This window comes from Thamnophis sirtalis, unplaced genomic scaffold (genome assembly GCF_051295495.1).
Source record: "Thamnophis sirtalis isolate CommonGarterSnake01/CBP01778 unplaced genomic scaffold, rThaSir2_p1.2 scaffold_6, whole genome shotgun sequence".
Taxonomy (NCBI): domain Eukaryota; kingdom Metazoa; phylum Chordata; class Lepidosauria; order Squamata; family Natricidae; genus Thamnophis; species Thamnophis sirtalis.
In genome coordinates, this window is record NW_028261386.1 from 124,215,721 (window position 1) to 124,240,606 (window position 24,886).

Consider the following 24,886-nt stretch of genomic DNA (forward strand, 5'->3'; position numbering starts at 1 on the left):
GCCTTGGGGTACTCCACTGCATACTTCCCTCCAAGAAGATGCAGTTCCATTGAGGACTCCACGTTGAGTGTGGTTGGTCAACCAGTCACGGATCCATCTGGTAGTGATGCTATCCAATCCACATTCTTCTACTTATCTAGTAGTAGGTTATGGTCTACCTTATCAAATGCCTTACTGAAGTCCAAGTAAACTATATTGACGGCATTCCTCTGGTCCACTAATTTTGTCACTTTGTCAAAGAATGCAATAAGATTAGTCTTGCATGATCTGTTTTTGACAAACCTATGTTGGCTTTTGGCTATTACTTTGTTTGCTTCTAGGTGTTCGTTAATTCGTTGTTTGATTATCTTTTCCAGAATCTTTCCTGGTATTGAGGTCAGGCTGATAGGTCTATAGTTTCCTGGATCTATTTTTTTTCCTTTTTTGAAGATGGGAACCACATCAGCTCTTTTCCAGTTCTCTGGCAGTTCCCCTGTGCTCCAGGATCTCTGACAGATATAGTTCAATAGTTCTGAGATCTCGTCTGCCAGTTCCTTCAGAACCCTGGAGTGTAATCCATCTGGTCCTGGTGATTTGACCTTATCTAGCGTAGACAGGTGCTCACTTACCATTTTCTTCCCTATTCTAATTTGTGTTCCTGATTTTTGTGCTGCTGTTTTTGATAGGACTGTTTTGATCCCTTTGTGTAAAGACAGATGCAAATAATGAGTTAAATAGTTCTGCTTTCTCCCTGTTGCTTGTCACCTTCTTGCCACTTTCTCCCAGCAACGGACCAATTGTTTCCTTAACCTTTTTCTTGTTTTTAACATGTTGGAAGAAGCTTTTTTGTTATTTTTTACTTTTGCGGCAAGCATTTCTTGATTGTGAGCCTTAGCTTCCCTCACTTCATCTTTATAGGCTCGGGCTATTTGCTGATATTCTGCCTTAGTTATATCCCCCTCTTTCCACTTTTTATACTTAACTTTTTAGTCTTTCAATTTGTCAGAGAGTTCTTTATGCAGCCATGCTGGTTTCTTTTGGGAGCTGTTATTTTTCTTCTTCATTGGTATTGTGCTAGACTGGGCTTTTGTAATCTCATTTTTCAAAATTTCCCAAGCTTCTTGAGTTGTTTTTCCCTTGAGGATTTTCATCCATGGAATTCTTCCCAAGCTCTCTCTAAGTTTATTGAAATTAGCTCTCTTAAAATCCAAGACTCTAGTTTCACTTTGTTCTACTACTTGTGTTTGCATAGTGTTGAATTCCAATATTGCATGGTCACTTGCCCCCAGGGTTCCTATGGCTTCAACACCTTCTATCATTTTCTCTCTGTTAGTGAGAATTAAGTCTAATATGGCCGATCTCCTTGTTCCCTTCTCTACTTTTTGGGAAACAAAGTTGTCTGCTACGTTCGTTAGGAACCTGTTGGTGCAGAGTTTGTTTCCCAGTTGATGTCAGGGTAGTTAACATCCCCCATTACTATTGTGGTGTGCTTCCTACATATCTTAGTTAGCTGACTAGCAAAAAGTTCATCTACTTCCTCTGCTTGGTTGGGTGGCCTGTAGTATAGGCCTATGGAAATGTCATTTCCCCCCAACCTTTAATATTGACTCAAATGCATTCAAGATAGTGCTCATCATTTTTTTTAAAATAAAAACAAACAAAATCATCCTCCATTACAAATTGTAAAACGTGCGTCAATTGGTTACAAAGAGCTTTTGTGCATCCCTTCCATAGTCATCACCTCTGATTCATATCAAATTATCTATTTTACATCACATATATTTATATATATTGCTATCATCATGCATCATCCTTCATATGACTATAGTTGTTTTAACGTCCCTTTATAACAAGCATTCCAAAATGTAAAACAAAACCACATAGTGGCATTCCCTTATCTATTTTCAATATCATCCAACCACATTATACCTTTATAACACATTCAAAATAAAAAATAATTATGTTTAATAACAAAAATTTTAGGCCTCTTTTCTTAATCATTGTTTACAATTTATATCCAATTTCCCTTTTATCCTGTCAATACAAATTATTACATTATTATCATTATCAGTCATTTATTTAACGATAGTTTGACTAAGTTTAACTTACTTTTTCCCCTTTTTTCACCATTTAATATTTTACCAAATTTTCTATCAAACCAATACACACACACACACACACACACACACACACACACACATTGTTATCATTATCATTTATCTAACTTTATCCATTAAAACTACATTTTTAACATAACGCTCTAATTTTAATAAAAAATTAAACCTCTTTTCTTAATCATTGTTTACAATTTATATCCAATTTTCCCTTTTATCATGTCAATACCAATTATTACATTATTATCATTATCAGTCATTTATTTAACAATAGTTTGACTGTGTTTAACTTACTTTTTTCCCTTTTTTCACCATTTAAAAATTTACACCAAATTTCTTCTTATCAAACCAATACATATGTATGCATTGTTATCATTATCAATTATTTACCTAACTTTATCATTATCACTACATTTTTTACATAATGCTCTAATTTTAACTAAATTTAACTAGTGTTTTATTATTAATTTTCATATCTTAACCTGTGTCTTTCCAGTAATAGTGTAGTCCTATTTCTTTTGCCATTTGTGGAATTGGTCTTCTGGTTATTTCCTTAATCAAATTTGTTTGGACTTTTCTTCGCAACTTGTTGCTTATTACATATCATGTAAAATCTTGAAACCCTCCATAAGCTTCCTTAATCAGTTTATTTTTGGTTATCAGTAGTGTTTTTGTCAACATTTCTCTCCTTAAGTCCATCCATTCTTCTCTTTTTCATCTTCTATACCTTGAAATCTGTAGTAAAGCACCTTTCCATCTATCTTCCCTTTCCTTGTTCCACTCTTTCCATCTCCAACCACACTCAGTTCACTGTCAATATCCACGGTTATCTTGACTCTTTGTTCATTTTTCCCCTGGGTTTTTAGGACTCCAGCCTCCACTTTTTCTATTTGCTGATATCTTCTATTTGCTGAGTATCTTCCATTTTTCCATCAGGTTTTGCCACATTAAAGTTTATATTTTCAATATTTTCCAATCTCTTCTCAATTCTCCCTGTTGTTTCTAATAATTTTTGAATTCCAGACATAATTGGTTGTAATGTTATGGTTTCTTTTTGAAGTCATGTCATCCTTCCAATTAATAAGCACTGCCACTCTAGTTTAAAAACAAATCTTTGTTTTCACTTCTTTCCAGCTAGCAACAAGCATCCAGAGAGCACCTGCATAAACAACCCATGCTCTTCTCTATAAACAAGCTGAAGCCTTTGAAGTGCAAGGTCAAAATGATCAAAGGGAAAAAAGAAAAAGCAATGTTTTCAGGTCTCAATCTCCAACCTGCAAGTGGCAGTATAACTTCTTTTCCCTCTAAGGTTACTACCCTCTTTATATACCTTTTAAATCTTCTTTATGTTTCAGGCTTAGAAGAAACAAAGTTCTTAAATGAAACCAAATAAAAAGAAAAAATCCACCCCATCCAGTATTGTAAAAGTAAAGGAAAGGATTTAATCCATAGATAAAAAAAGAAATAGAAGAAGAAAATCCAAAACTTTCACTTTAAAAAGTAAAAAAATATTCACAAAACTTCCATCGATAGAAAAAGAAAAGATAATACACTGTCCAATAATGCTTAATTCCGCCGCTTATTTCCTTTTCTTTACCAATTTAATTTAACTTCAATCTTTTTTGGGGCAGTCTTTTATAAAAATAAGATTTCCTCACCAGATGGACACACTTTCTCTTTCCACTTTTCCTCCCCTTGCAGCGCTGTCCCGACTTCAGCAGCTTGAGGCTGTGCTTTTTGTCACCGACTAGAAGAGATTCTCTTGGATCAATCAGGGACTTTGCCATGTCCCTGAGATCAGCAAGACTTACTCTTCTCTGTCACTGTTTCTTTAGGACGGTTTAGGTACAGATGGACCGTCCAGCAGCAAAAGTGTCAATTGTGATCTTGGAGCTCCGAGATCGTATGTTGTGTCATCACGACGTCAGCTCCTTTCTCCAGTTCTCATCATTGTTGTACTATATTTCTGTAGAGATGTAGTTATTTCTTATACATAGTGCAACTCCACCTCCTCTTTTATTTGGTCTATTTCTTTTACATAATTTAAATCCTTCTAGCTGTATGTTTCATTTGTGGGTTTCATCCCATCAAGTTTTTGTAATGGCAACAATATCTTATCTGCCCTCATTTACTTGAATTTCTAATTCACCCTGTTTATTCCTCATGTGCATTGGTGTACAAACATTTGAGCCCATTTCGATTGACCCTGTGTTTACTGTCTACATAACCTGTGTTATGCCTGACTGCCCCTATTTTCTTGCAACATATTATTCATGCACATGGTATGGCACTCACTATTAAATGCTTGGTTTTGCTTGACAGCAGGACTGATAATCTTATCTGCACAAATGTCTATGTTACATGCACTGATAACCCCATGAGTTTTAGATTGCTGGAGACAGAAATGTTCTGTATCAATTAATTCTCTGTCCCCGCTGTTCAGTTTAAATGTTTATCCAGAAAATCTGTGAATTTAATGCCAAGTAACTCAGTCCCTGAGGGTGCAAACCATCTCTTTTGTACAGTTTTTCATTGGAGCAGCTGCAGGCATCATGACTAATTCCCTTTTACACCACTCCTTTAGCCACACATTAAACTCTGCTACACACTGGCTCATCCCTTTTGGTTCCTTATATACAGGTAAAACCTCTGAAAAGATAAGCCTACAACCTACACTACTAAGTTCATACCCCAAGCTCTGGAAATCATTCTTCACAGAAAGTACATCTTTTTGGGACAGATCATTTGTGCCAAGATGTATAATAGCATCAACGTCACAGTCCTTACTTGCATTCTTGACTATCTTAAGAATACATCTCTTGTCTCTGCTGGCAGTAGCACCTGGCAGACACCTGACCTCTTTTAAAACCTCCATATCCTTTCCTAAATTTACACCCCTTACGACTGAATCACCAACCAGAAGGTGACTTCTCTTTTTACACACCTTGATCTTCTTGTGCGACTGATGTGTGATACCTGGATCCCCATTTCACCTTTCCAAAGAAAGTTCTTCATTTAGGACCACGATCCCCTGCTTATTTGAGTCATCATTATCACAACTACCTTGACCTGTCTCTTTAAGGTCAGCAAGGGTGCTATGTCTGTTATGCTGGATCACAGCAAAAGCTTTGTGTTTATGGTTCACAGCTCTCACCCTGCCAGATCCCACGGTTGTCCAGACTGCTCTTCTCCTGCAGGACCTTTGGGGTAGAGGGGGGCTGATAGCGTGGCATCTCCATAGTGTGGAATGGCCGAATTGGATTTCCTCCTTTTTTAATTGGATTAGAATGTGATATTCTAATTGGATTAGAATGTGATATTATCAACCTTCAGCCAAAGTTATTAGAAATTAAATGATTGGAACTCATCCAAGATACCATTTATCTTACGCTATATTTAATTTGAATTTGGACCTTTGGTTTATTTTAGCAAGCAATCAGAATAGATTTTGAATAAAAAACTAGTGGGAATTGAATCACACTTTTTATTACATAGTAACAATGTTATACCATCAAAAATCTGTCTCTCTTTCACAGCCAAATAAATCAAGTGATGCGGGTAGATTGTGCACATTCACTTGCATGGTTATTGGAGAGAATCCTTGTCCAGAATATTGATTTCAGGAAGCATTTATGGGAACAGGTCACCAATAAATGTTATTCTCTGTTCATAGATAAATTTGAAGCAGTTGAATCTGGCTAGCCACATTTCTGGCATATAACCAGCAAAAATATAACTATAAAACTCTCCCTGCTACCTGCTTGAAAAATACCCCACTAGTTTGTTTTGGCCCAGGGTCCAAAGTGAAAGAAGGGAAGTTCTGGATATTAGAAAACATTTGTTATATTAAATGTTTGTTCTTCCTTAAGTCCTGTCATGCTGCCTCACTGTGGTGAAGGCAGGTGTTCCTGGGAAGGATTATGAAGAACACCAAGCGTGGCAACTCCCAGCACAGTTTTCCACAGGGACGTGTAGTCACTAGAGGCAAGGGAGGCGGGGCCTCACCAGTCTCCTCAGGGAAAGGAAAGGATTTTAAATAATTTTCTTAAAATAATTAAAGCCAGGGTAGTTGCTACCAGATTTGAAGTCACAGTGGCTTGGTGTCTGCTCTCAGTGTTAACTATAGGAGGAGGCCAGAGAACGAGGGGCCTCTTTTGCATAAGGATTTTTTCGCCTTTTAAGAGTTGAGCAAGGGTTAACAAGGGAAGAATTTCTTATGCAAATGAGGCAAGTATTCTCTCGCCTCCTGTAGAGGGCATTTTTAGAGGCTTTTTAGAGTTTTCTGGGAGCGACTAGCTCAGTCTGACTTCAGAGCTCTGGCTTTTCAAGAGGGCAGGGGAGGGCTGGGAGAAGCAGAGTTGAAATCGTCTCTGAAACAGCTGGAAAAGGTGCATGTGTGGGGAGGGGGGAGGAATTCAAAAAGTTTGATCGGAAGGCAGCACGGGAAGTGGGGGGTATGGCAGAGGAGCTGCTTTCAAGCCTTTGGAAAATATATCCAATCCAACTTCTGTGTTTGTGTTTGAGAGTGAGTGAATGAGAGAAGGATCGAAGTTCTCTGTGTGCGTATGTCTGTTTTTAGAGAGGGGGAGGGAGGGAGAGAGGGAGGAAGGAGGGGGAGGGAGAAGAAAAAGAATGGGAAAACTTATTTTGCAAGGGGGAAAATGTTGTCGCTTTAAATCAGAACTGAGCATGCCTGGCTGTGGAATTCTGGGAGTTGAAGTCCACAAGTCTAAAAACAGCCTCACCAGGGGTAAAGCTGACCGCACGTCACTGGTTTTCCAATACATGAAGATCATCCCAGTTGCACAGTTAAACCAAGCATGCACCTATATCAGAGGGTGAATGAAGATTATCACTTTAGTGACCCCCCAAAAATGATGCCAAAGCACTATTTCATAATGCACGAGGGAAGAGTAATGCATAATGCAGAGTGGAATGGAAGTGATGAGGCTTTCGAACTTTGGCATTGGAAAATATTCCTGAGAATATGAGAGACAACCAAGAAAAGAAACAAATCATCTTACAGTTTTCACTTGAGCCACAAACGTCCCCCTCCCCCGCAATCTTGATTTTCTTTTTTTTTTTAATGATTGTGATATTGTTTTAATTACTGATTCTATGCTGCCCAGAGTCACATTCAATGAAATGGGTGGTTACATAAGTTTGTTGAATGAATGAATGAGTTCAGATTATCCTATTGTGGAGACATTATGTGAAGAACTCTTGAGCATTGATCATGCTGGGGAAAATAGAGTGGGGGGAAAAGAATAACCAAAAGAAAGGTACTTGATTACGTGGTGATGGATGCACTATTAGACAATCTGAACGGCCAAGTCAGGAATAGATCATTCTAAAGAAGGTTCATCTGTGGGGTTACTATGGGTTGACACCAACCTGGTGGTATATAATTATAAAAATCATGAATGTATTTATATGTTCTTCTTATTTTACTTGGTAATGGAAAATGTTACATAAATAGAATATATTTCCTATATAAAAACTTGTGGTAAAAAGGGAAGATGGCTGCTATTCTGACAGCCAAATGCTAACTGTTGTGGCCCAGCAGGAGTCGTTGGAGCTGCCACCAGACTCCAACAGTGAGGGGCCCTCTGAGTCGGCTCTGGAAGATGTGGAGGACCCTGGACAGGCGTCCGACTCCGAGCCGGGTGCAGAGAGGCTGGTTGGCCACCAGGAGGCGCCTGAGCCTTGGACCAGTGGGGAGGAGACAAGGGAGAGTGAGCCAGAGGCCAGTGGTGAGTTGTTCCTCGATGCACGCCATCGAAGAGCTACTAGGCGTCAGGAACAATTATGTAATTACAGGAGGTAATTACACTCAGCTGATGGTCATTAGGCTCCTCTCCAGACTATAAAAAGGCTACTTGTGCACACGCCCCTCTTTGCAGAAGTCAACACAGAATCGAATGTCGGAGAACTTTGTATGAGCTTGGCAGGCTGAATTGCTGCCAAGCCTTATCTGTGTTTATTGCTGCCCAAGTTTGTCTGTGCTGGGTTGCTACCATGGACTTTTTTGTCTGTTAATTAAATGCCGTAATTTATCTCTGGCTCAGAGTGTGCTTTGGTGTGGAACGAGATGGGTCAGAACAGCTAACTATGGACCCAAAGGTTATATATGTACCTTTTCACCAGAAGTACCAGGAACACCAGGAACACCAATCAGACCATCTTCTCCCTAAAACAAATTGTAAACTGCATCAACTCTTATTCATTGGTCATTTAAAATGTATTGTATTATGAACAAATACAAATAATTGTAACAAAATGTTATAATTTCTTCTTATTAAGGACTATTAATGTTTTTAAACTAAGAAAACTGACACACTGAGGAAGGTTAATGATCTTCATGTTTGCCAAATAGATAAAATATTTTATCTATTTATGATAGAACTTGGCCTGCTTTTCAAGACAAGCAATTCTGAATAAGAATTTGATAACTAATACACAATGTAGCATTTGTAACATTCAGTATTTGAATTACTCAGCTTGCATCTCAGAACATTTAACAATGTTTGTGCACTAAGTGAATCACATGTGGAGATATTGAAAATACAGTGCAGGACTCGTTATGTAACTTTACAGGTGTCCTGAAGAGGATGCCTTCCATTTTTCATTCTCTTTTCCATTGCTTATACTGTCATTTTTTCTTACTATAATAAATCTATTATGGGAGATAAAACAGAATACTTCACAATAACTAGTACTAGCTGCTCTTCATAACCCCCTGCTCCTATCTTAACAGCTGAGATTTATTTATTTCTATACTCTTCTTTAGCAAACAAAGCCATATGGTGAGGATTAGGAGTTAAAGTTCTTCCTGCAGCCCTCCCTGTCCTTTAATTTCCAGCAGAATATCAAAGACACGACAAGGTACTTGGTACCTCCAGGACGGAGAAGAAACATGAACTTCTATTGCTATTGGAAGCTTGGAGAAAAGTGAAAACATCATAAATCAAATATGATAAATATTGAAAGATCAAATAAATGACTTAAATCTTTTGCACAGTGTGATGTTTGAAACTGTTTAGAACCAATATCTGTCTAACTTGGGAATAATTCCATATAAAAGAATGATGTACTTCTTGAAGATGAGATGAAGATGCACTCACTGAATTCTAAACAATTTTCACTGTCTTCCATTATTAGGCCAGCTGACATCTAATCTAGGATGGAAAAAAAAATCCTCAATTCTGTAGCAATGCATAGAGCAGATTTTTGTAACCTGGATATTCTCCAGTTGTGTAGACTTCAACTCCTAGATTTCTTAACTCCACCTGCTTGGAAGGTTCTAGGAATTGATGTCTACATAACAGATGGTTGGAAAGGCTGATATGGACTGCTAATATTGCGTGACCTGACAAATGCGCACCCAACAAATGCACGCCGACAAAACCGTGCCAACAAAACCGCGTCCCCAAAAAACAAACATAGTGGGACGCAAAAACAACTTTATAACCCTAACTTTAGGGTTAGAGTTAGGGTTAGGGTTATAATGTTGTTTTCGCGTCCCACTATGTTGTTTGTTTTTGTGGGCGCGGTTTTGTCAGCACGCATTTGTCGGGCGCGCATTTGTCGGTGAACCCTAATATTTATTCTGAAAGGGAAAATATTTATCAATTTAAAATTAAAACAGTGACCAGGTCTAACAGAAATCATAAATGAATTGATTTTTCCATCCATAATATTTTTATTCATTGCACCACTACTATTTTTCTTGAACATGAAATTATAGAAATGACTAGAATGCAATTTTGCAATATAACTAAGGTGTGATTATATGGAATTTTTTTAGAACTGGCTTGTAACATTGCTGTGACTGCAGTTACTGTTCTCTCGTGAACATGCTTGTTAGCTGGTGATCGTGTTTGGAAAACGTAAAACTGCCTACTTAAAAATCACTCCAAAACTTTCTCTAGTAGACATTTTTCCTGGTACCATCAGACCTTTCTAAAAGTGGTGAAGAAATAAAAGGAGACATATGGCTGGAGAGTGTGTTGCTTGTTATTGATTGATTTAGATTTGTAGGCCACCTAATCAGAAAATTCTAGGCAGCATACATAAATACTTTTCAAAAACCTATAAAACATACAGAGAAGTGCAGAATATTTTGTGGGATGGGGGGGATAGGTAATACACTCAAATACCAATCATCCATCCTCTACCAGTCAGGATCACAAATCATTTGGCTTCTGGTCTAAGTGAAAAGCCAGTTTTTAAAAACTTTTCTAAAGGATGGAGCCCAACAAACTTTTGGGAGGATAATTTTCCATAAAGGCAGGAGCAATAACAGAATAGTAATCACTCTGCATTCTTCAAGGCAGCACTAATTAATCAATGGGAAGTGGAAAATTCCCATTCTGTCAGATTTGAATGGATGGGCAGATCATCCCATAAACAACTTGGCTCTGAGCCCTATAGGCATAATAGCTGGCAATCACCATCTTGAATGGCAGCCAGACATCCACTGACAATCAGTGCAACACAGAGAACAATAGGTCAGATCCAGTGGTGGGATTCAGCCAGTTCGCACCTATTCGGGAGAACCGGTTGGTAACTTTCTAAGTAGTTCAGATAACTGATTGTTGGAAGAAATCTCCTTTTGTTTTTTCCCCACTTTACAGGGCTAATCCTGTAAGGAAGGCAGGAAGGAAACATTCTAGTGTTGTTTCTAGCCTCATCTTTATTGCCCTGGTTACAGAAATTGCCTCTCCAGTTCACCCTTATTACATTGTAACAGCTAAGGTGAAGCGCCCATGAACCTGAGTGACCTTGAGTTAGCCACGCCCACCCAGTCACATGACCACTGAGCCCCACCTACCCAGATGGTCATTAGGGCAGAGAACCGGTTGTTAAATTATTTGAATCCCACCACTGATCAGATCAAAATATTAAGATGCACCATAATTGCTTATGAAACCAAGTTCTGTGGTAGTTTCTGAGTTGTCTTACAAGAATTCAGATAAAAGGTGACCATGAATGGGATTTTCCTGCCCCACAAAATTGTTTTCCAATAGTGGAAATATTATATAATGGATACTATTCAAATATTAAACATAAGCTACATTTAACATCTGCCCTGCATCCCCTGTCCAGTCTATTTTAAAAAATATTCAGAATTGTAGAGCCTGGTTGTTTACAGATTGATTGTTCTAAAACTGTACAAATAATCCTTACATTTTAAAAAAAATCTAAGTAGCTGTAACTTCTGTTCATTTTGGTCCTACTGGTTCTGAAAATGGGCCAAGAGCTCCTTTAAGACAGGAATCCTACCTTTGCTCCAGGTAAACCAGGAATCCCATTTTCTCCTTTAGCTCCTTCTTCACCCTAGACAAATTAAATGTAACTTTAAGTAAGTTGCTCAAGTTGTAAAATATTTAATAAACAATTTAACCCTCCAAATGCGGTTTGACCATGGAGTGTTATTGATAATAATAAACCTATAAGGACAAGAACACAATGAATAATCTGTAATTTTGTATAGTGACTTGAAAAGTGTTATAACTCTGAGAATGGAGATATGCCTTTTCCACTAAATGATATTTTCTAAAGTCATATTTTGTGGAATGTTTTGCAAATTCATTAAACGTAGATTCTGCAGTGGAAAAGCCGAGAATTCAATGCAGTAGCATCTGTTTAGGTAGGTGTCAATTTCAGGCAGAGGTTGACCTCCTTATTCCTTTCAATGTCCAATGACCTTCAATGGAGACGTCAGAACAGCCTCTTGACTAAGAAATCCGGAGAATTGATAATCCAATTAGGTTGTGTTTTTCTCTTGGTTGTCAGCTAGCAAACAAGAAATGAAGGTGAAATATTAAGAAGGGCAAGTCTTCAGATTTTGTCAGGAGTCTTCAGTCTGTCCAGACTGGTCCTTCAATTTTCCATGAAAGGTAGGTTTCAACAAGAGGTGTCTTCAGCTGAGATCTATGAATGCTATGTTATACTCTTCTTTCTATTCCATACCCATATTTTTCTAACTACGATTCACCTCTTTTCAAAATTCTAACCTGTAGTTCTTCACCAGTCATAATTCGTAAATGAATCCTGCAGTTGGGCCATTTGGAAATCCAAGGATGAATGAAAATAGCGACTATTTGGTAAACGGGTGCTTGGAAAAAGGCATGTGTTTTCAAGTATATTGCGATTTAAGCATAATATAGGTGGACAAGAACTAAGCATATCAGGGAAAAAGGTAGATAAAGTTTAATACAGTGGGGAAAGAGTAGTTAAATATGTGTAGGAAAACATGAAGAAGTAGAGGTAAGAAAATTGGTGCTGAATAAATGTATATGGAAGATAAATGTGAGTGGCCAGAATGAAAGAATCATACTATGGTGGTTTGCCTATATAGAAAGAACTAATGAATTGCAAAGAAAGAAAGAATGGATCAAAAGGAACAGGAAGATCAAGGTAATGGTGTAAATTACTTTTAAGCATTCTTTTCTTTTTCTTATTCATTTAATTTCTTTGATTCACTATATCTAAACTCTTCTTGTTTTTTAATCGCAAAAAGAATAGCTTGAAAAGAGGGTTCCACCACAAAACCGCGGAGGACAAAATCGCGCTCGACGAAAGCGCGCATTTGACGTCATCACCGCGCGACGAAAACATCGTGCTGTGATCGAAAAATGTAAAAATAAAGCGAAAACCTTACCCTAACCCCCCCAAACCTAACCCTAAACCTAACCCTAAACCTAACCCTAAATCTAACCCTAAATGTAACCCTTAACCTAACGCTAAACCTAACGCTAACCCTTAACCTAACGCTAAACGTAACCCTAATGCTCTAAACCTAACCCTAACCCTTAACCTAACCCTAACCCTAAACCTAACCCTTACCTTTATGTGAATCAGCTTGCTTTAATTTTAATTTTATTTCAATTTTTAATTTTTTTCGGCGCGCTGTGATGACGTCAAATGCGCGCTTTCGTCGAGAGCGATTTTGTCCTCCGCGGTTTTGACGGGTCACGGAAAAGAGGGTGTATATTTAATTACTATAATTCATCTTCATAAACTTTGAGATATATACTACCTGTATTTGCATAACATATTAAAAGTTTGGGTTTTTTTACTTACAGGGCGGTACAAATGGAACTCTTACGTCAAACTCTGGTTAAGTTAAAGCATAGCACCTAATGCTTACCAATTTTTTTTTACACCGTCTCTGAAAAAAATTCAAACGCGTGCACATCAAAATGGACACAAAAGTAATCTTCAAATCTGTGTTGGTTCCAATTCCAATTGGGTCATACTGCAACTTTTATTTTAAAAAAATGTTTGCAGCAAAAATGGAAAAGAATGGGAAATGTGGGCTAGTTATTTATTTTGGTACTGTAATCAGGATGACTGCTTAATCATCCAAGTCTGCCCTTGATTTGCTGTGTAGTAAATTACCAGATAAGTACCTTACTTGTTGTTTGTGCTGGACATGGCTCAACATTTTATACAAATACATTAACTAATTTATTTCCATTAACAATATGATTAATTGCAGTTTGTCTTGATTCAACAAAAGGAGCAAATGCTGTTAATCATAAATGAAAACAAACATTTCCACCCCTTTAATACTGAAATGGAGGAAAAAGGAAGGACATAGGCACAATAGTAGCGATGGTCTGTTTTTATCATGCTAAACTATAATTAAGGTTTACATCCAAACCAGTGAAATGATTCAAACATTTCTACAAGAACTTCAGAAAAGACAGTTTTTCCTTAATAAATGCATCATTCCATAAATACATTTAGGCCAAATCTAATCCTAACATTTTATAATCCATTAGAAACCAATGTAGCACCTAACTTTTCACTTAATATTTCCTATTCTGCCATGTGCTTCTGTAAAAACAGTTATTCTTTTAGCATCTGCATTAATAAAGGGATATTTAAAACATTAGCTATACTTTTTTTTTTACCAGCACTAGCAGTAACCAATTAAATGAGCAAAATCCCCAGTCCATCATGAAAATAAAGACAGAATCTGCAACAAAATCTGAGATAAGCCTTTTCCCCCCCAAAAAAATTGGACACTGGGGCATATTTCCAATCATTATTCCTAAAAGTATGAGCAGGCTATAATTGGTAGAAAGCAATTAGCCAAGGGACAAAGTTTGTATTATTTTTTAAAAGGCATTTCTGCAAGTCACTATGTCTTTTATGTACAGAAAATTGCTTCCATAAAAACATCCTGCAGCTTTTATACCTGCCTTCTTAAATCACACTTTTCATTCAGAGAGATTCAAAGAACTGCACCTGTAAAATCCAGCTGGTACCCCTTACTTGTTGGCATTTGAGCAGGGGGTTGAGCAAATCAAGTCACACATGCTACACTCACTCCAGAAATTCAAATCCAGTGAATCAAAGTAATGATGTTTAGTGCTTTCCATTGAATGGTTTAAATGTAAGCATGTTCAGTTCACTCAGTCTCATCAGCAGGACAACATTTAAATGACTTCATGCTATTAGCAAGCCCTACAGTATTTAAAAAAGAAGACTAACATAGGCAGAAATGACTTGTGTCAGCTTTTTTGGCTACCCACAGAATCCGTCTTATATTTTCTGCATTATTTCAAAAAAAAAAAAAATAGCCAGGCTACAAGCTTGTTTGATATCAGTATTGGTACATCCTGGATCTTCTGAATTTATGCACAACTCTGTGTCTGATACGCATATTTAAAAAAATAAGGCTGATTATCGCAATAACTAAAATGATACTAAATATGGACTCAGTTGCTTCATAACTATAATAAATAAATAAACTTTGGTCATTAAATGGCTAGTAAATAAAGGGAAAAAAACCAAAAACCAAATCTGAAGTAATTCATTCTTGCAACTGTGTAACTTAAAAGATCAAATTTAACAAGGCATTCAGCTCATCCGTACCTGATGTACAGTAGGATACTAACATTGCCAAAAGGTAGTTTTGTGCCACATTGATTATTTTTTTTAATATACTTTTTTATTTTCCACTTTCATAACATATAATCACATGTATACTATTACATAGCCAATATCCTATTGTATTAAGTAGTAATTACATCAGTTCCTCTTGTCATCAACGCCCAAAAAGATAAAAACCCATTATTAGCTCTTCTGCTCTCCATACCTCTTTCTTCTACCTCTCTCCTACTTCCTTTCTTCCCTCCATCATCCTTTTCTACTCTACTTCCCCTTCCTTTCTCCTTCTCCTCTCTCTTCATTCCACTCCTCCTTACACTCCTCATCTCCCCCCCTTGCCCTCTCTCCTATCCCTCTCTTCCTATCCTTCTTCTCTCCTCTGTTTCCCACTCTTCCTCTTATTGGTGTATTTCAGCTTCTGAGCAAACTCCATTCTATGTTGATGGTATTTATGCTTCCATATCAATATACTTAACATATCTTAGTTTTAAAGAAAAAATAAGAGAAGACAGTATACATGTGCAATCATATTACATTAAAATCTAACACCCCTCGTCAAGCCTAATATTCATCCCTCCCTCCCACCCTCCCCCCCAACCCCCCCCCACCCTTCTCTCCCCCGACTTCCCAGAACCCATACACGGTATAAATCTTTAACAAAAACAGTCTAAAATATATTCCACATTGATTATTTTCATTATTATTTCATTTTATTACTTCCATCTTATCCTTTTTTGACAGTTATTATTTATTGTAACTTTCATAAATCACAATACAAAGTACACTAGTTTCCTAAATTCAAAAATGTTAAAGTGCAGCTCTGAATAAAGTGATAGGATTTATGCTGTACTGTATAGTATACCAGCCAGGAGTATGTTGCTCCTGGTTTGGCCCGATTCAGCTGAACCGGTAGTGGTAATCTGGCCTGGGTTGCAGAACCAGCATCTCGCCATGTCCCTGAACTGGTTCCTTGGTCTCCGTTGCTGTTGCTGGCAACTTTTTTATTAGCTTTTAATGGTATTCGCGCAAGCACAGAACAATTTACAGCAAACTGCACATGCACGAGCATTGCACGGCCAAAGCACGCACGAAGTGAATGGTACCAGTTCGCGTAGGAACCCACCCCTGATACCAGCATAGCCTGCAGCCCATTCAGATTTTAAATTAAAAAGTACAAAGTATGTAGGAATGATAAAACTCGAGTTATGCAACAAAATATGGGCTATTTTTTATTTTCTTGAAAACAGTCTGCTTTTCAGTCTGCTAATGAACGAAGCTATCAAATTATTTTAAATGAACCAAAGCTAAAAAGGGAATATTAAAGTAATAAGGGCATCTTAATTGAGTGAAATGTATGCAAGAACAAAGTGAGGCCCATTGTGTTATGGGATACACACATATCATTTCATGTATATGTTGATTCAATCTGAGTGGGGTGTGAGCAACAGGAATCTTGAGCTATGATGGGTAACTAAACTGAAAAGATATGCAAACATTATGGAAAAAGCAAATGGTACATTCAAGGTCAATAAACAGTCTTTAAACAAATCTGTCGACTACACTTGGAATTTATTTATTTATGTTACTTATTTATTTCAGTATATGACTGTTCATCTCAAATTCATAATGCTGGGCAGTTAATATTAGTTAAAGGCATCATATAAAAGCCCATGACAGTAATGTAACAGTAATGTTATATATATATGTGTGTGTGTGTGTGTGTGTGTGTGTGTGTGTGTGTGTGTGTATGTGTATGTGTATGTGTATGTGTATGTGTATGTGTATGTATATGTATATGTATATATGTGTGTGTATGTATATGTATATGTGTATATTTGTGTGTGTATATGTGTGTGTGTGTGTAATGTATGTATGTGTGTATACATACATACATACATACATACATACATACATACATATATATGTAATTAGTGTTTATATATATAAAATTGACATTATAAAAGCTCAACCAACAAATCAACACAACCATTGTATGGACTCTTCCATACCGCTGTAATGTGCAATTTTGCTCTCTAATACCTAGAAGAAATATTAAATGATGGAAAGCATGCAAAAAATATGACAAAAATGCTAAAAGATTATTAAGAAAAATATGATTTTTAAGCTTTCAAGGCAAAAAGGTAAATAATTTGCATTTTATTTTGTGGTACTGCCTCTTTAAAATTGAAAAATTTTCAGAACTATAGCTCCTGGATGAGTTTCCCTTCAATCCATTTAAAAGAAAGGAAACCCTTTCCCAACATTATAAGATCTATTTTTGTAATTTGTTTTGCAACATATAGCAAAGGAATGACTTTAGAGTTGTTTCTAAACAGATTGAATGTTGAGCCACTATGAAACTGATTTAAATAAACCTTTTGAAACTATTAGAAAGATTATCTTTTTATGGCAAAAGAACCCCTGCTTTGTTTCATTTCAGTGCAAAATAAGATTTTGAAGGTTGATTACTAAAGCACTTGATGGCTACTTTAAAGGAAATCTTTGATCTCTGTGCTTGTGAAGTAACTGGAACTTTTTTTTATTGGAAAAAGTTGTCACCAAAGATGCAAAAACTCCTTTGAAGACCCACATAACAGATTGGAATGTGGACTTGAATGATTATTTAAAAATAACAAAGATATACAAATAACGTACCCAAAGAACAATCTGGTCTCTCCTTTTAAATTGTAATATGGGAAATTTATTGGAGTTACTTAGTGGAAAGTACAAATGGACCTGGATAACATTGCTAAGAATGTCAAGAAAAGCAAGGTGACTAGAAAAAAAAACAGGAAAGAGAATTTTAACCATGGGATTTAAGAATGCCTGGGATATAGGAGGAAAAAATACGGCACTGGTTTATTTGACTATGGTTAAATAATGAGTTGCTTAATTCATTATATAAGCTCAACTTGAAATGTAAAAGATTATGAAAGTTAAATTTATTCCTTGACATTTAACAGAGTTATTACTAAACATTTTTTTTAGAAAATCCCTTATAGAGTTCCTTTCTAACTTTCCTTTTCCAGATCGGTTATTGTGATTTCCATAGCTTTGTTCTCTGAAGACCAGAGGGGGGAAAAATATAGGACCTAACTCATTTTTAGTTTTTCCTCCCGTGCAGTTCTACACACAAACATTCTTTCTGAATTCCAGACAGCCTCAAGTTAGGGATTAAATATGTTGCATGGATTACTGGGCACAGTTTATTATTCTTGATCAGTCAAAGGTCATTTTAGGGTGTGTGATCCCCAGTGGCATAGTTGGAAAAGGAGAAAGGAAGATGTTACTGAAATTTGACACATAGAAAATGCTGATGATATTGGGGTATTATAACAGTATTTTGAATGCCTACTAAAGCACCTCCTTACTTCAATTTATATTTAGCACAATCAAGGCAGAGTTGTTTTGAATATTTTTTTTCACAATTTCTACTTTCCCTAGAACTAGAAGGTTACCTTGGCAACAAAAACTGGATTTAAATTGGCCCCAGAACTACTAATGGAATGTTGACAAAGGAAATATGTTGGGTTTTCATGCAATCTTACTATAAGCCTACAAAATTTGAGGTGAAAGTGAGGTTGTCAATAGTCCAGTTGTGTCAATAGTCCAGTTTTTTTTTAATGAAAGCCACAAAAATATGTCCAGATTTAATGAAGCTATGGGGGGGGGAAGGTCCAATTTGTTTTAGTTGTATTAGCGACCTAAGCATTGGTTTATAAGATTTCAAACAAGCAACAAGGCAGACATTGATATCAGTAGAAAATAAAAATAAGAATGAAAAGGTTTTGAAAAAACTGTGTTTCCTACTGTCAGACTGTAATTCGTGACCACCAATTGTGTTTATTGTCAAAGTAGAATTCTTTGTGAGGTAGATGAGTGGTTTGTGAGGGAGATGTGTGGTTCCTATGTTTGATAAGCAAATAAAATGTTAATTTAAACTCCAACTATCATTACTCATTTTGTAGAATTTATTTTTTATTTATTTTATTGGTTTTTTTTTAAAAAAAAGTATTGATTTCGATTGAATTACAGTTAAAGAATTTTCATAGCATTTATCGACTCCATGGCTTATTTGCCATACAGTACTTGAAGGTTGTTCTAGGTGATATTATAGAGAAATGTTTGGTTACTTAAATATGATTTCAAAGTTTAAAAAATTGAAATAGTATTTGTACTGCAACGTCCTTAACGCATATGTTATTGGCCAATTAAAAAGTGTTAAAATAATAGTATAAATAAATCATTAGCGGGGCCAGGCACTCTGACGTTCTGTGGCCAGGTTGATAGCAACAGTAGCATCCCCCCCCAAAGGGAATGTACCCGGTTGCATCTCTTAATTTAAGAGCCATCTTGTCGTGGTGCTCCAATATCCATCCTGCAGCTTCCCCATCATTCATCCCTTCTGCCATTGTTGAGATTAATTTTCTGTTGGAAGGGTAGGGAAAGAGCCTGTTGGGGCATTGCAGATGGGATAGAAATCAGTGGGGGGTGTCAATCTCTAGGTTTGCTCCTGCCCAGAGATTATCTGCACCATTATCTGAAATGGTGCCATCTGCTGAGGAAAGACAGGCGCCCACTGATATCTCTCCCATCCGTGACCTGGGAAGAAAGCCCATATTTCAAATATATCCAGGGAGTGAAAATAAATATATTCCAGAGACATTGTATGGTTTAGTAGTTAAAGTGTTGCATTAGAAACCTAAATTCTAGTCCTCCCTTCGGCATGAAAGTCAGCTGGCTTTTTTCCCTATTCTTTAATTAACAAACTCTGAAACAAACCAACTGAAATAACTATTAAAAATTACAGGTGGTCCTTATTCAGCGACTGATTGAAGTTACAGAAGCATTGAACCAGGGTCCTTGTAACAATAGCTATTGCAGCATCCCACAGTCACGTGATTGCCATTTGCTATTTCACTGCTGGCTTCCTACAAGTAAAGTCAATGGGGAAACCATCAGGAACTAACAAATGATGCTCACATGCCCAATGACCACATGGGATAACATCAGCAATTGGAATTGCTTGAACTGCTGTCATAAGTGGTCACGTGGCATGTTTTACAACCATGTAGCTTAGCAACAGAGTTTCCAGTCCCACTGACCCCTATTAAATGAAGGCTATTGGTTAACATTAATATCGATAACTTTAATTCAAGAACTGTAATAACCAAAATCCAAAAGAATCCATCTGTAACAAATTATTGGAGCATCATATACTAAGGGTGGGAAATGAACACTCTAAAGAAAGCTGAGTGGGCACAGAGAATTTTGAATTTTGGAATAGAGAAAATGGAAAAAAAATATGAAGGTCGGATTGTATAGAGATTGAATAGATAGGATTTGGCAGGGAAAGTTTCTGTTGAAAAATTCTACCTTCTGTTGTTGTTTCACTTGCTATTATTTATTTCCCAACTGTTAGTAACAAGTTAGAATATGCCTAAGATTCTAACAGAATGGACATCTGCTTACTAAAAACTGAAAAAAATTACACTTGCCAGTCAGTTAAATAACACTGCATTGAAAGTTAAATGAGAATGTTTTTATTTAAATACGCATACACACTACATTCCTATGTATCTCATTTTGAAAGCATAAAAAAAATCAAAGCTTTGCCAACTGTGCTTATATTCTAAGACATACGGTAGACTGACTCTTCTCTTTGCCAAAATGTAGTTATTAGCTAGTAAGTTTGTTTGTTATTTATTTTACAATAAAAATATGTTTCTTAGAATATACCTCGGGTTTATTGTTCTTAATTGTAAAGTGTACTTCAAGGAAAAACCACGGTTCAACCACCTTCTAAACACAGGGCTGAATTTCCAACTCTCACACATTATACCAAAAAAAATTCTATTCTTAACAAATATGGACATATATTGTCTTTCTAGTTTCTGTCCAAACAAAATGACAGTAGAAATGTTGCCAGTAAAGTCTCACCTTTTCTCCCTTCTGGCCTGGCAAACCAGCTACGCCTTGAAATCCTGCTTCTCCCTGTTGAGAATAAAGCTAGGATATTTATTCTAGAACCCTATGTTTGGGGGGGGGAGTAAACAATGCCGTACAAGTAATGACCTTACAGGGTATGTGTAAAGTTTAATTGTATAATATGCCAGATTTCCATCTAAGGATAATATTACTGATAGAAAAGGGAAGGACTTTGGTGACACCTACAATGGCCACAACACACCCTACTCTGATTCTGCACTTGGTCTTCGAGGTGTTCAAGAGGTCTAAGATGATGCTTCTGATTGGAATAATATTGGATGATATTAGAAAAACCATTTTCTCCAATGCAGGTCTTATACCTTTATCCTTGGAGTCAGGAATAGGTGACTCTGCAAATGCTGCTGAATTATAACTTGCGCTATCCTTCATTTGTAGCTATAATTGTATGGGCTGGTAGAGATGGTAGTTCAGCAACATCTGGAGAACAATAGTTTTTCAAGCCTTATTCAGGGGTGTCAAACTCATGGCAACAAGGCAAATATCATTGTTTTAATTGACAAAGCTTTATGAAAATTGCCTGGCTCAAGATCTTAAATGATACCCTTCTAGTCAGGACAGATGTGATTTCTATGCAATGCATCTGTTATTGATTCATAAGTGACTGCTGTCACACTGATATACAGACCTATACTTGTTCCCTGCTTCTAATGTACTTGAAATGTTTATGGGAAATGCTGGTGTCGGGTATCCTCATATTGTTTCATTGTTTTACTGTAGAGGTTGCAACAATTGATCTGGACTATAAAATGACCCATATTCTTTCTTGTTGGTCAAGATACTTAGCCACTAGCTCAAGTTACGGGTAGCCCTGCTAATGTTTTGAAGAGTGGGTTCATAAATTAACATTTCTATAAACAATCACTCATACTGTTTGACTATTTCATCATTGTAACATAACTTGAAGAAATATTTTTTCCAATCAATTTGAAATAACTGTTATTTATTATAGTAGATTTGTAAACTGTTAACTTCCTAGTTGGTGACATCCTTATTAGAGGTAACAATCTATGAGTTTTTGTAATAAAAAAATTCGCAGAAAATACAAATTTCAGATAAACTTGTACTATTTTAACTCATGCTGTCATTCTCTTTGCAGTGCAACATTATGCCTCTATAACAGAATAATAGAGTTGGAAGGGACCTTGGAGCTCTTCTAGTCCAACCCTATGTTCAATCAGGAGACCCTATATCATTTCAGACAAATGGCTGTCCAATTTCTTCTTAAAGTTGTGGAGCATCCACAACTTCTGAAGGCAAGCCATTCCACTGATTAATATTTCTCCCCGCCAGGAAAGTTCTTCTTAGTTCTAGTTTGGATTTCTCCTTGATAAGTTTTCATCTGTTGCTTCTTATTCTGCCCTCAGGTACATCGGATAATAGGTGATTCTTTGTGACAGCCCCTCAATATTGCTATCATATCACCCCTAGTTATTCTCTTGCCTCTCATATGAATAAATCAATTTCTAGAAAATATTTTCTCTAACCATATCAAATTATAATTTCCGTGATCCGACAAATGCGCGCCCAACAAATGCGCGCCGACAAAACTGCTGTGACAAAGCGGCGATGTTGAAAGCGCACCCACTAAAGCATGCTGACAAAACTGCACCCACAAAAGCGCGATTAGGGTTTTTAGGTTAGGATTAGGGTTAGGGTTAGGGTTAGGGTTAGGGTTAGGGTTAGGGTTGTTAATGTTACCGTTGTTTTAGCATTGTTTTCGATGGCGCACTTTTGTCAGCGCACATTTGTCGAAGCGCTTTAGTGGGTGCGCTTTCAACGTCACCGTTTTGTCGCGGCGGTTTTGTCAGCGCGCATTTGTTGGGCGTGCATTTGTCGGTGAACCATAATTTCTAGACAACATGGCAATTGATCATGAAGACTTCAGATTATGAGAATTGTGGCCTGACGCTTCTACTATAGATGATACAAGGCTGCAATAAAATAAAATAATGTGCAGATTTCTTTAATGTTCAATAGCGTATAAAAAAGAACAACAGTATGAAAGACCAAATAAAAGGTTAAATCTGCTCAAAGAAATCTGCCCTTTAATAGATCATATGTGAAATAATATAATAAAAGAAGATCATACCTTGTTCTGAGAGCAAAAACACTTTTCTTCGGGATTCTTTTCCATTATTGGAAGAGCTTGTATTTTACCAATGTGACCAACTGATGGTGATGCTGCAGTAGTTTTTAAGCTTTTCTCCAAAGGATGCTGAAATTATGGATACATATTATCTGGACTGAAGTCTAAATCATTATGATCAAATTATACTATTTATAGCATCTTCTGCATCTTCAGAGATTACATTTCCATGGTGATTTTTTTTAAAAGAAAAAATAACCTGTGTTGACAAGTTCAGTAATCTGAACTGAAAATCTGGCCATAATAATGCAATGGAATTACATTAAATGCTGTTATTATTTTAGATAGGTGTTAATTAATCCGTAGGTAGAGTGCACTATGCTACAAGCAAAATGCTTAGAACATATACTGATAAAGCTTCTGAAATAACAGGAGCTCCAGTGTAGATCCTCTTCCTATAATACTGATTTCTTCTGTTACAGTGATTTGAACCTATTATTCTTATTTTTTGAATGGTAGATAAATTTCAAGATTTTTTTACTAGCGTTTAGGAAGAAATTCCAACCTTATTCCTCCAGATGTTTAAAATGCACTTCTTTTAGCTTGCATTTTTATGTCTATTGTATTTATTTTTTAAATATATATTTCAGTATGCTGCAAGAACATCCAGAACATTAAAGGTTTAGGAACATAGTTTTTTTTTAATGGAATTTATTATTTATATGCCGCCCTTCTCCGGGAGGACTCAGGGCAGCGAACAATCCAAAAAGGGAAAGGGGAACATCAAAACGAAATACAAATAATAAAAATAAGCAACAGTCGCACAACCATACATGTCGAGAGGGGAGGGAACTCATCACCCCCAGGCCTGCCGGCAAAGCCAGGTTTTGACGGCTTTTCGGAAGGCCTGGAGAGAGGTGAGGGTCCGAATCCCTGCAGGGAGTTCATTCCAAAGGGCCGGAGCTGCCACAGAGAAGGCCCTCCCCCGGGTAATAGCCAGATGGCATTGGCTAGTAGATGGAACCTGGAAGAGGCCAACCCTGTGAGATCTAATGGGTCTGTGGGAGGTAATTGGCAGCAGGCGGTCTCTCAAGTACAAAATGAATAAAGATTTCATCATCAAAATGGAACGATCTCCCCGTTGAGATCCGGACCCTTACCACCCTTCCGGCCTTCCGCAAAGCAACTAAGACCTGGCTGTTCCGGCAGGCCTGGGGCTGTTGAACTATCCAGCCCCCTTCGAGGTTATGACTGTTGTTGTATTTTAAATTTCTGTTTTCTATTTTTATTTTTGTACCCCCTCCCCTTCTGATTGTTAGCCGCCCTGAGTCTTCCGGGAATAGGGCGGCATACAAGTCAAATAAAACTTAAACCTAAAAAAAATTAAAATAAAGAAAAAAATATCTTTCAAACGATATTTTCCCCCTCTCTTGTTCAATCATCCCCGCTTTTCAGAAACTACCCTGAGAAGTCCCTGCAGTTTTCTGGCAAGGATTTTCAGAAATGCCATTGCTCCTTCCTAGGGCTCAGAGAAAGTAACTAAGCCAAGGTGACTAGCTGGTTTTGGGCCTAAAATGGGATTAGGGATTAGGAGCCAAGGTGGTGCAGTGGTTAGGGTGCAGTACTGCAGGCCACTTCAGCTGACTGTTATCTGCAGTTCAGTGGTTCTAATCTCACCGGCTCAAGGTTGACTCAGCCTTCCGAGGTGGGTGAAATGAGGACCCAGACTGTGGGGGCGATATGCTGACTCTGTAAACCGCTTAGAGAGGGCTGAAAGCCCTATGAAGCGGTA

The 24,886-nt window shown here is 37.1% G+C and overlaps 1 protein-coding gene across 1 annotated transcript in view; it reads right to left on the bottom strand.

The window, feature by feature from the left end:
- The window catches only part of LOC148045206 (collagen alpha-1(XIX) chain-like), a 54,189-nt gene that overhangs the window by 19,454 nt on the left and 9,849 nt on the right, over positions 1-24,886 (bottom strand). The window contains exons 4-7 of the mRNA XM_087719047.1: positions 23,098-23,223; positions 20,940-20,993; positions 11,379-11,432; positions 8,230-8,283 (exon numbers count right to left, since the gene is read on the bottom strand). Of these exons, the coding sequence (XP_087575173.1) occupies positions 8,230-8,283; positions 11,379-11,432; positions 20,940-20,993; positions 23,098-23,223 (288 nt within the window). The remainder of the gene's footprint in view (positions 1-8,229; positions 8,284-11,378; positions 11,433-20,939; positions 20,994-23,097; positions 23,224-24,886) is intronic.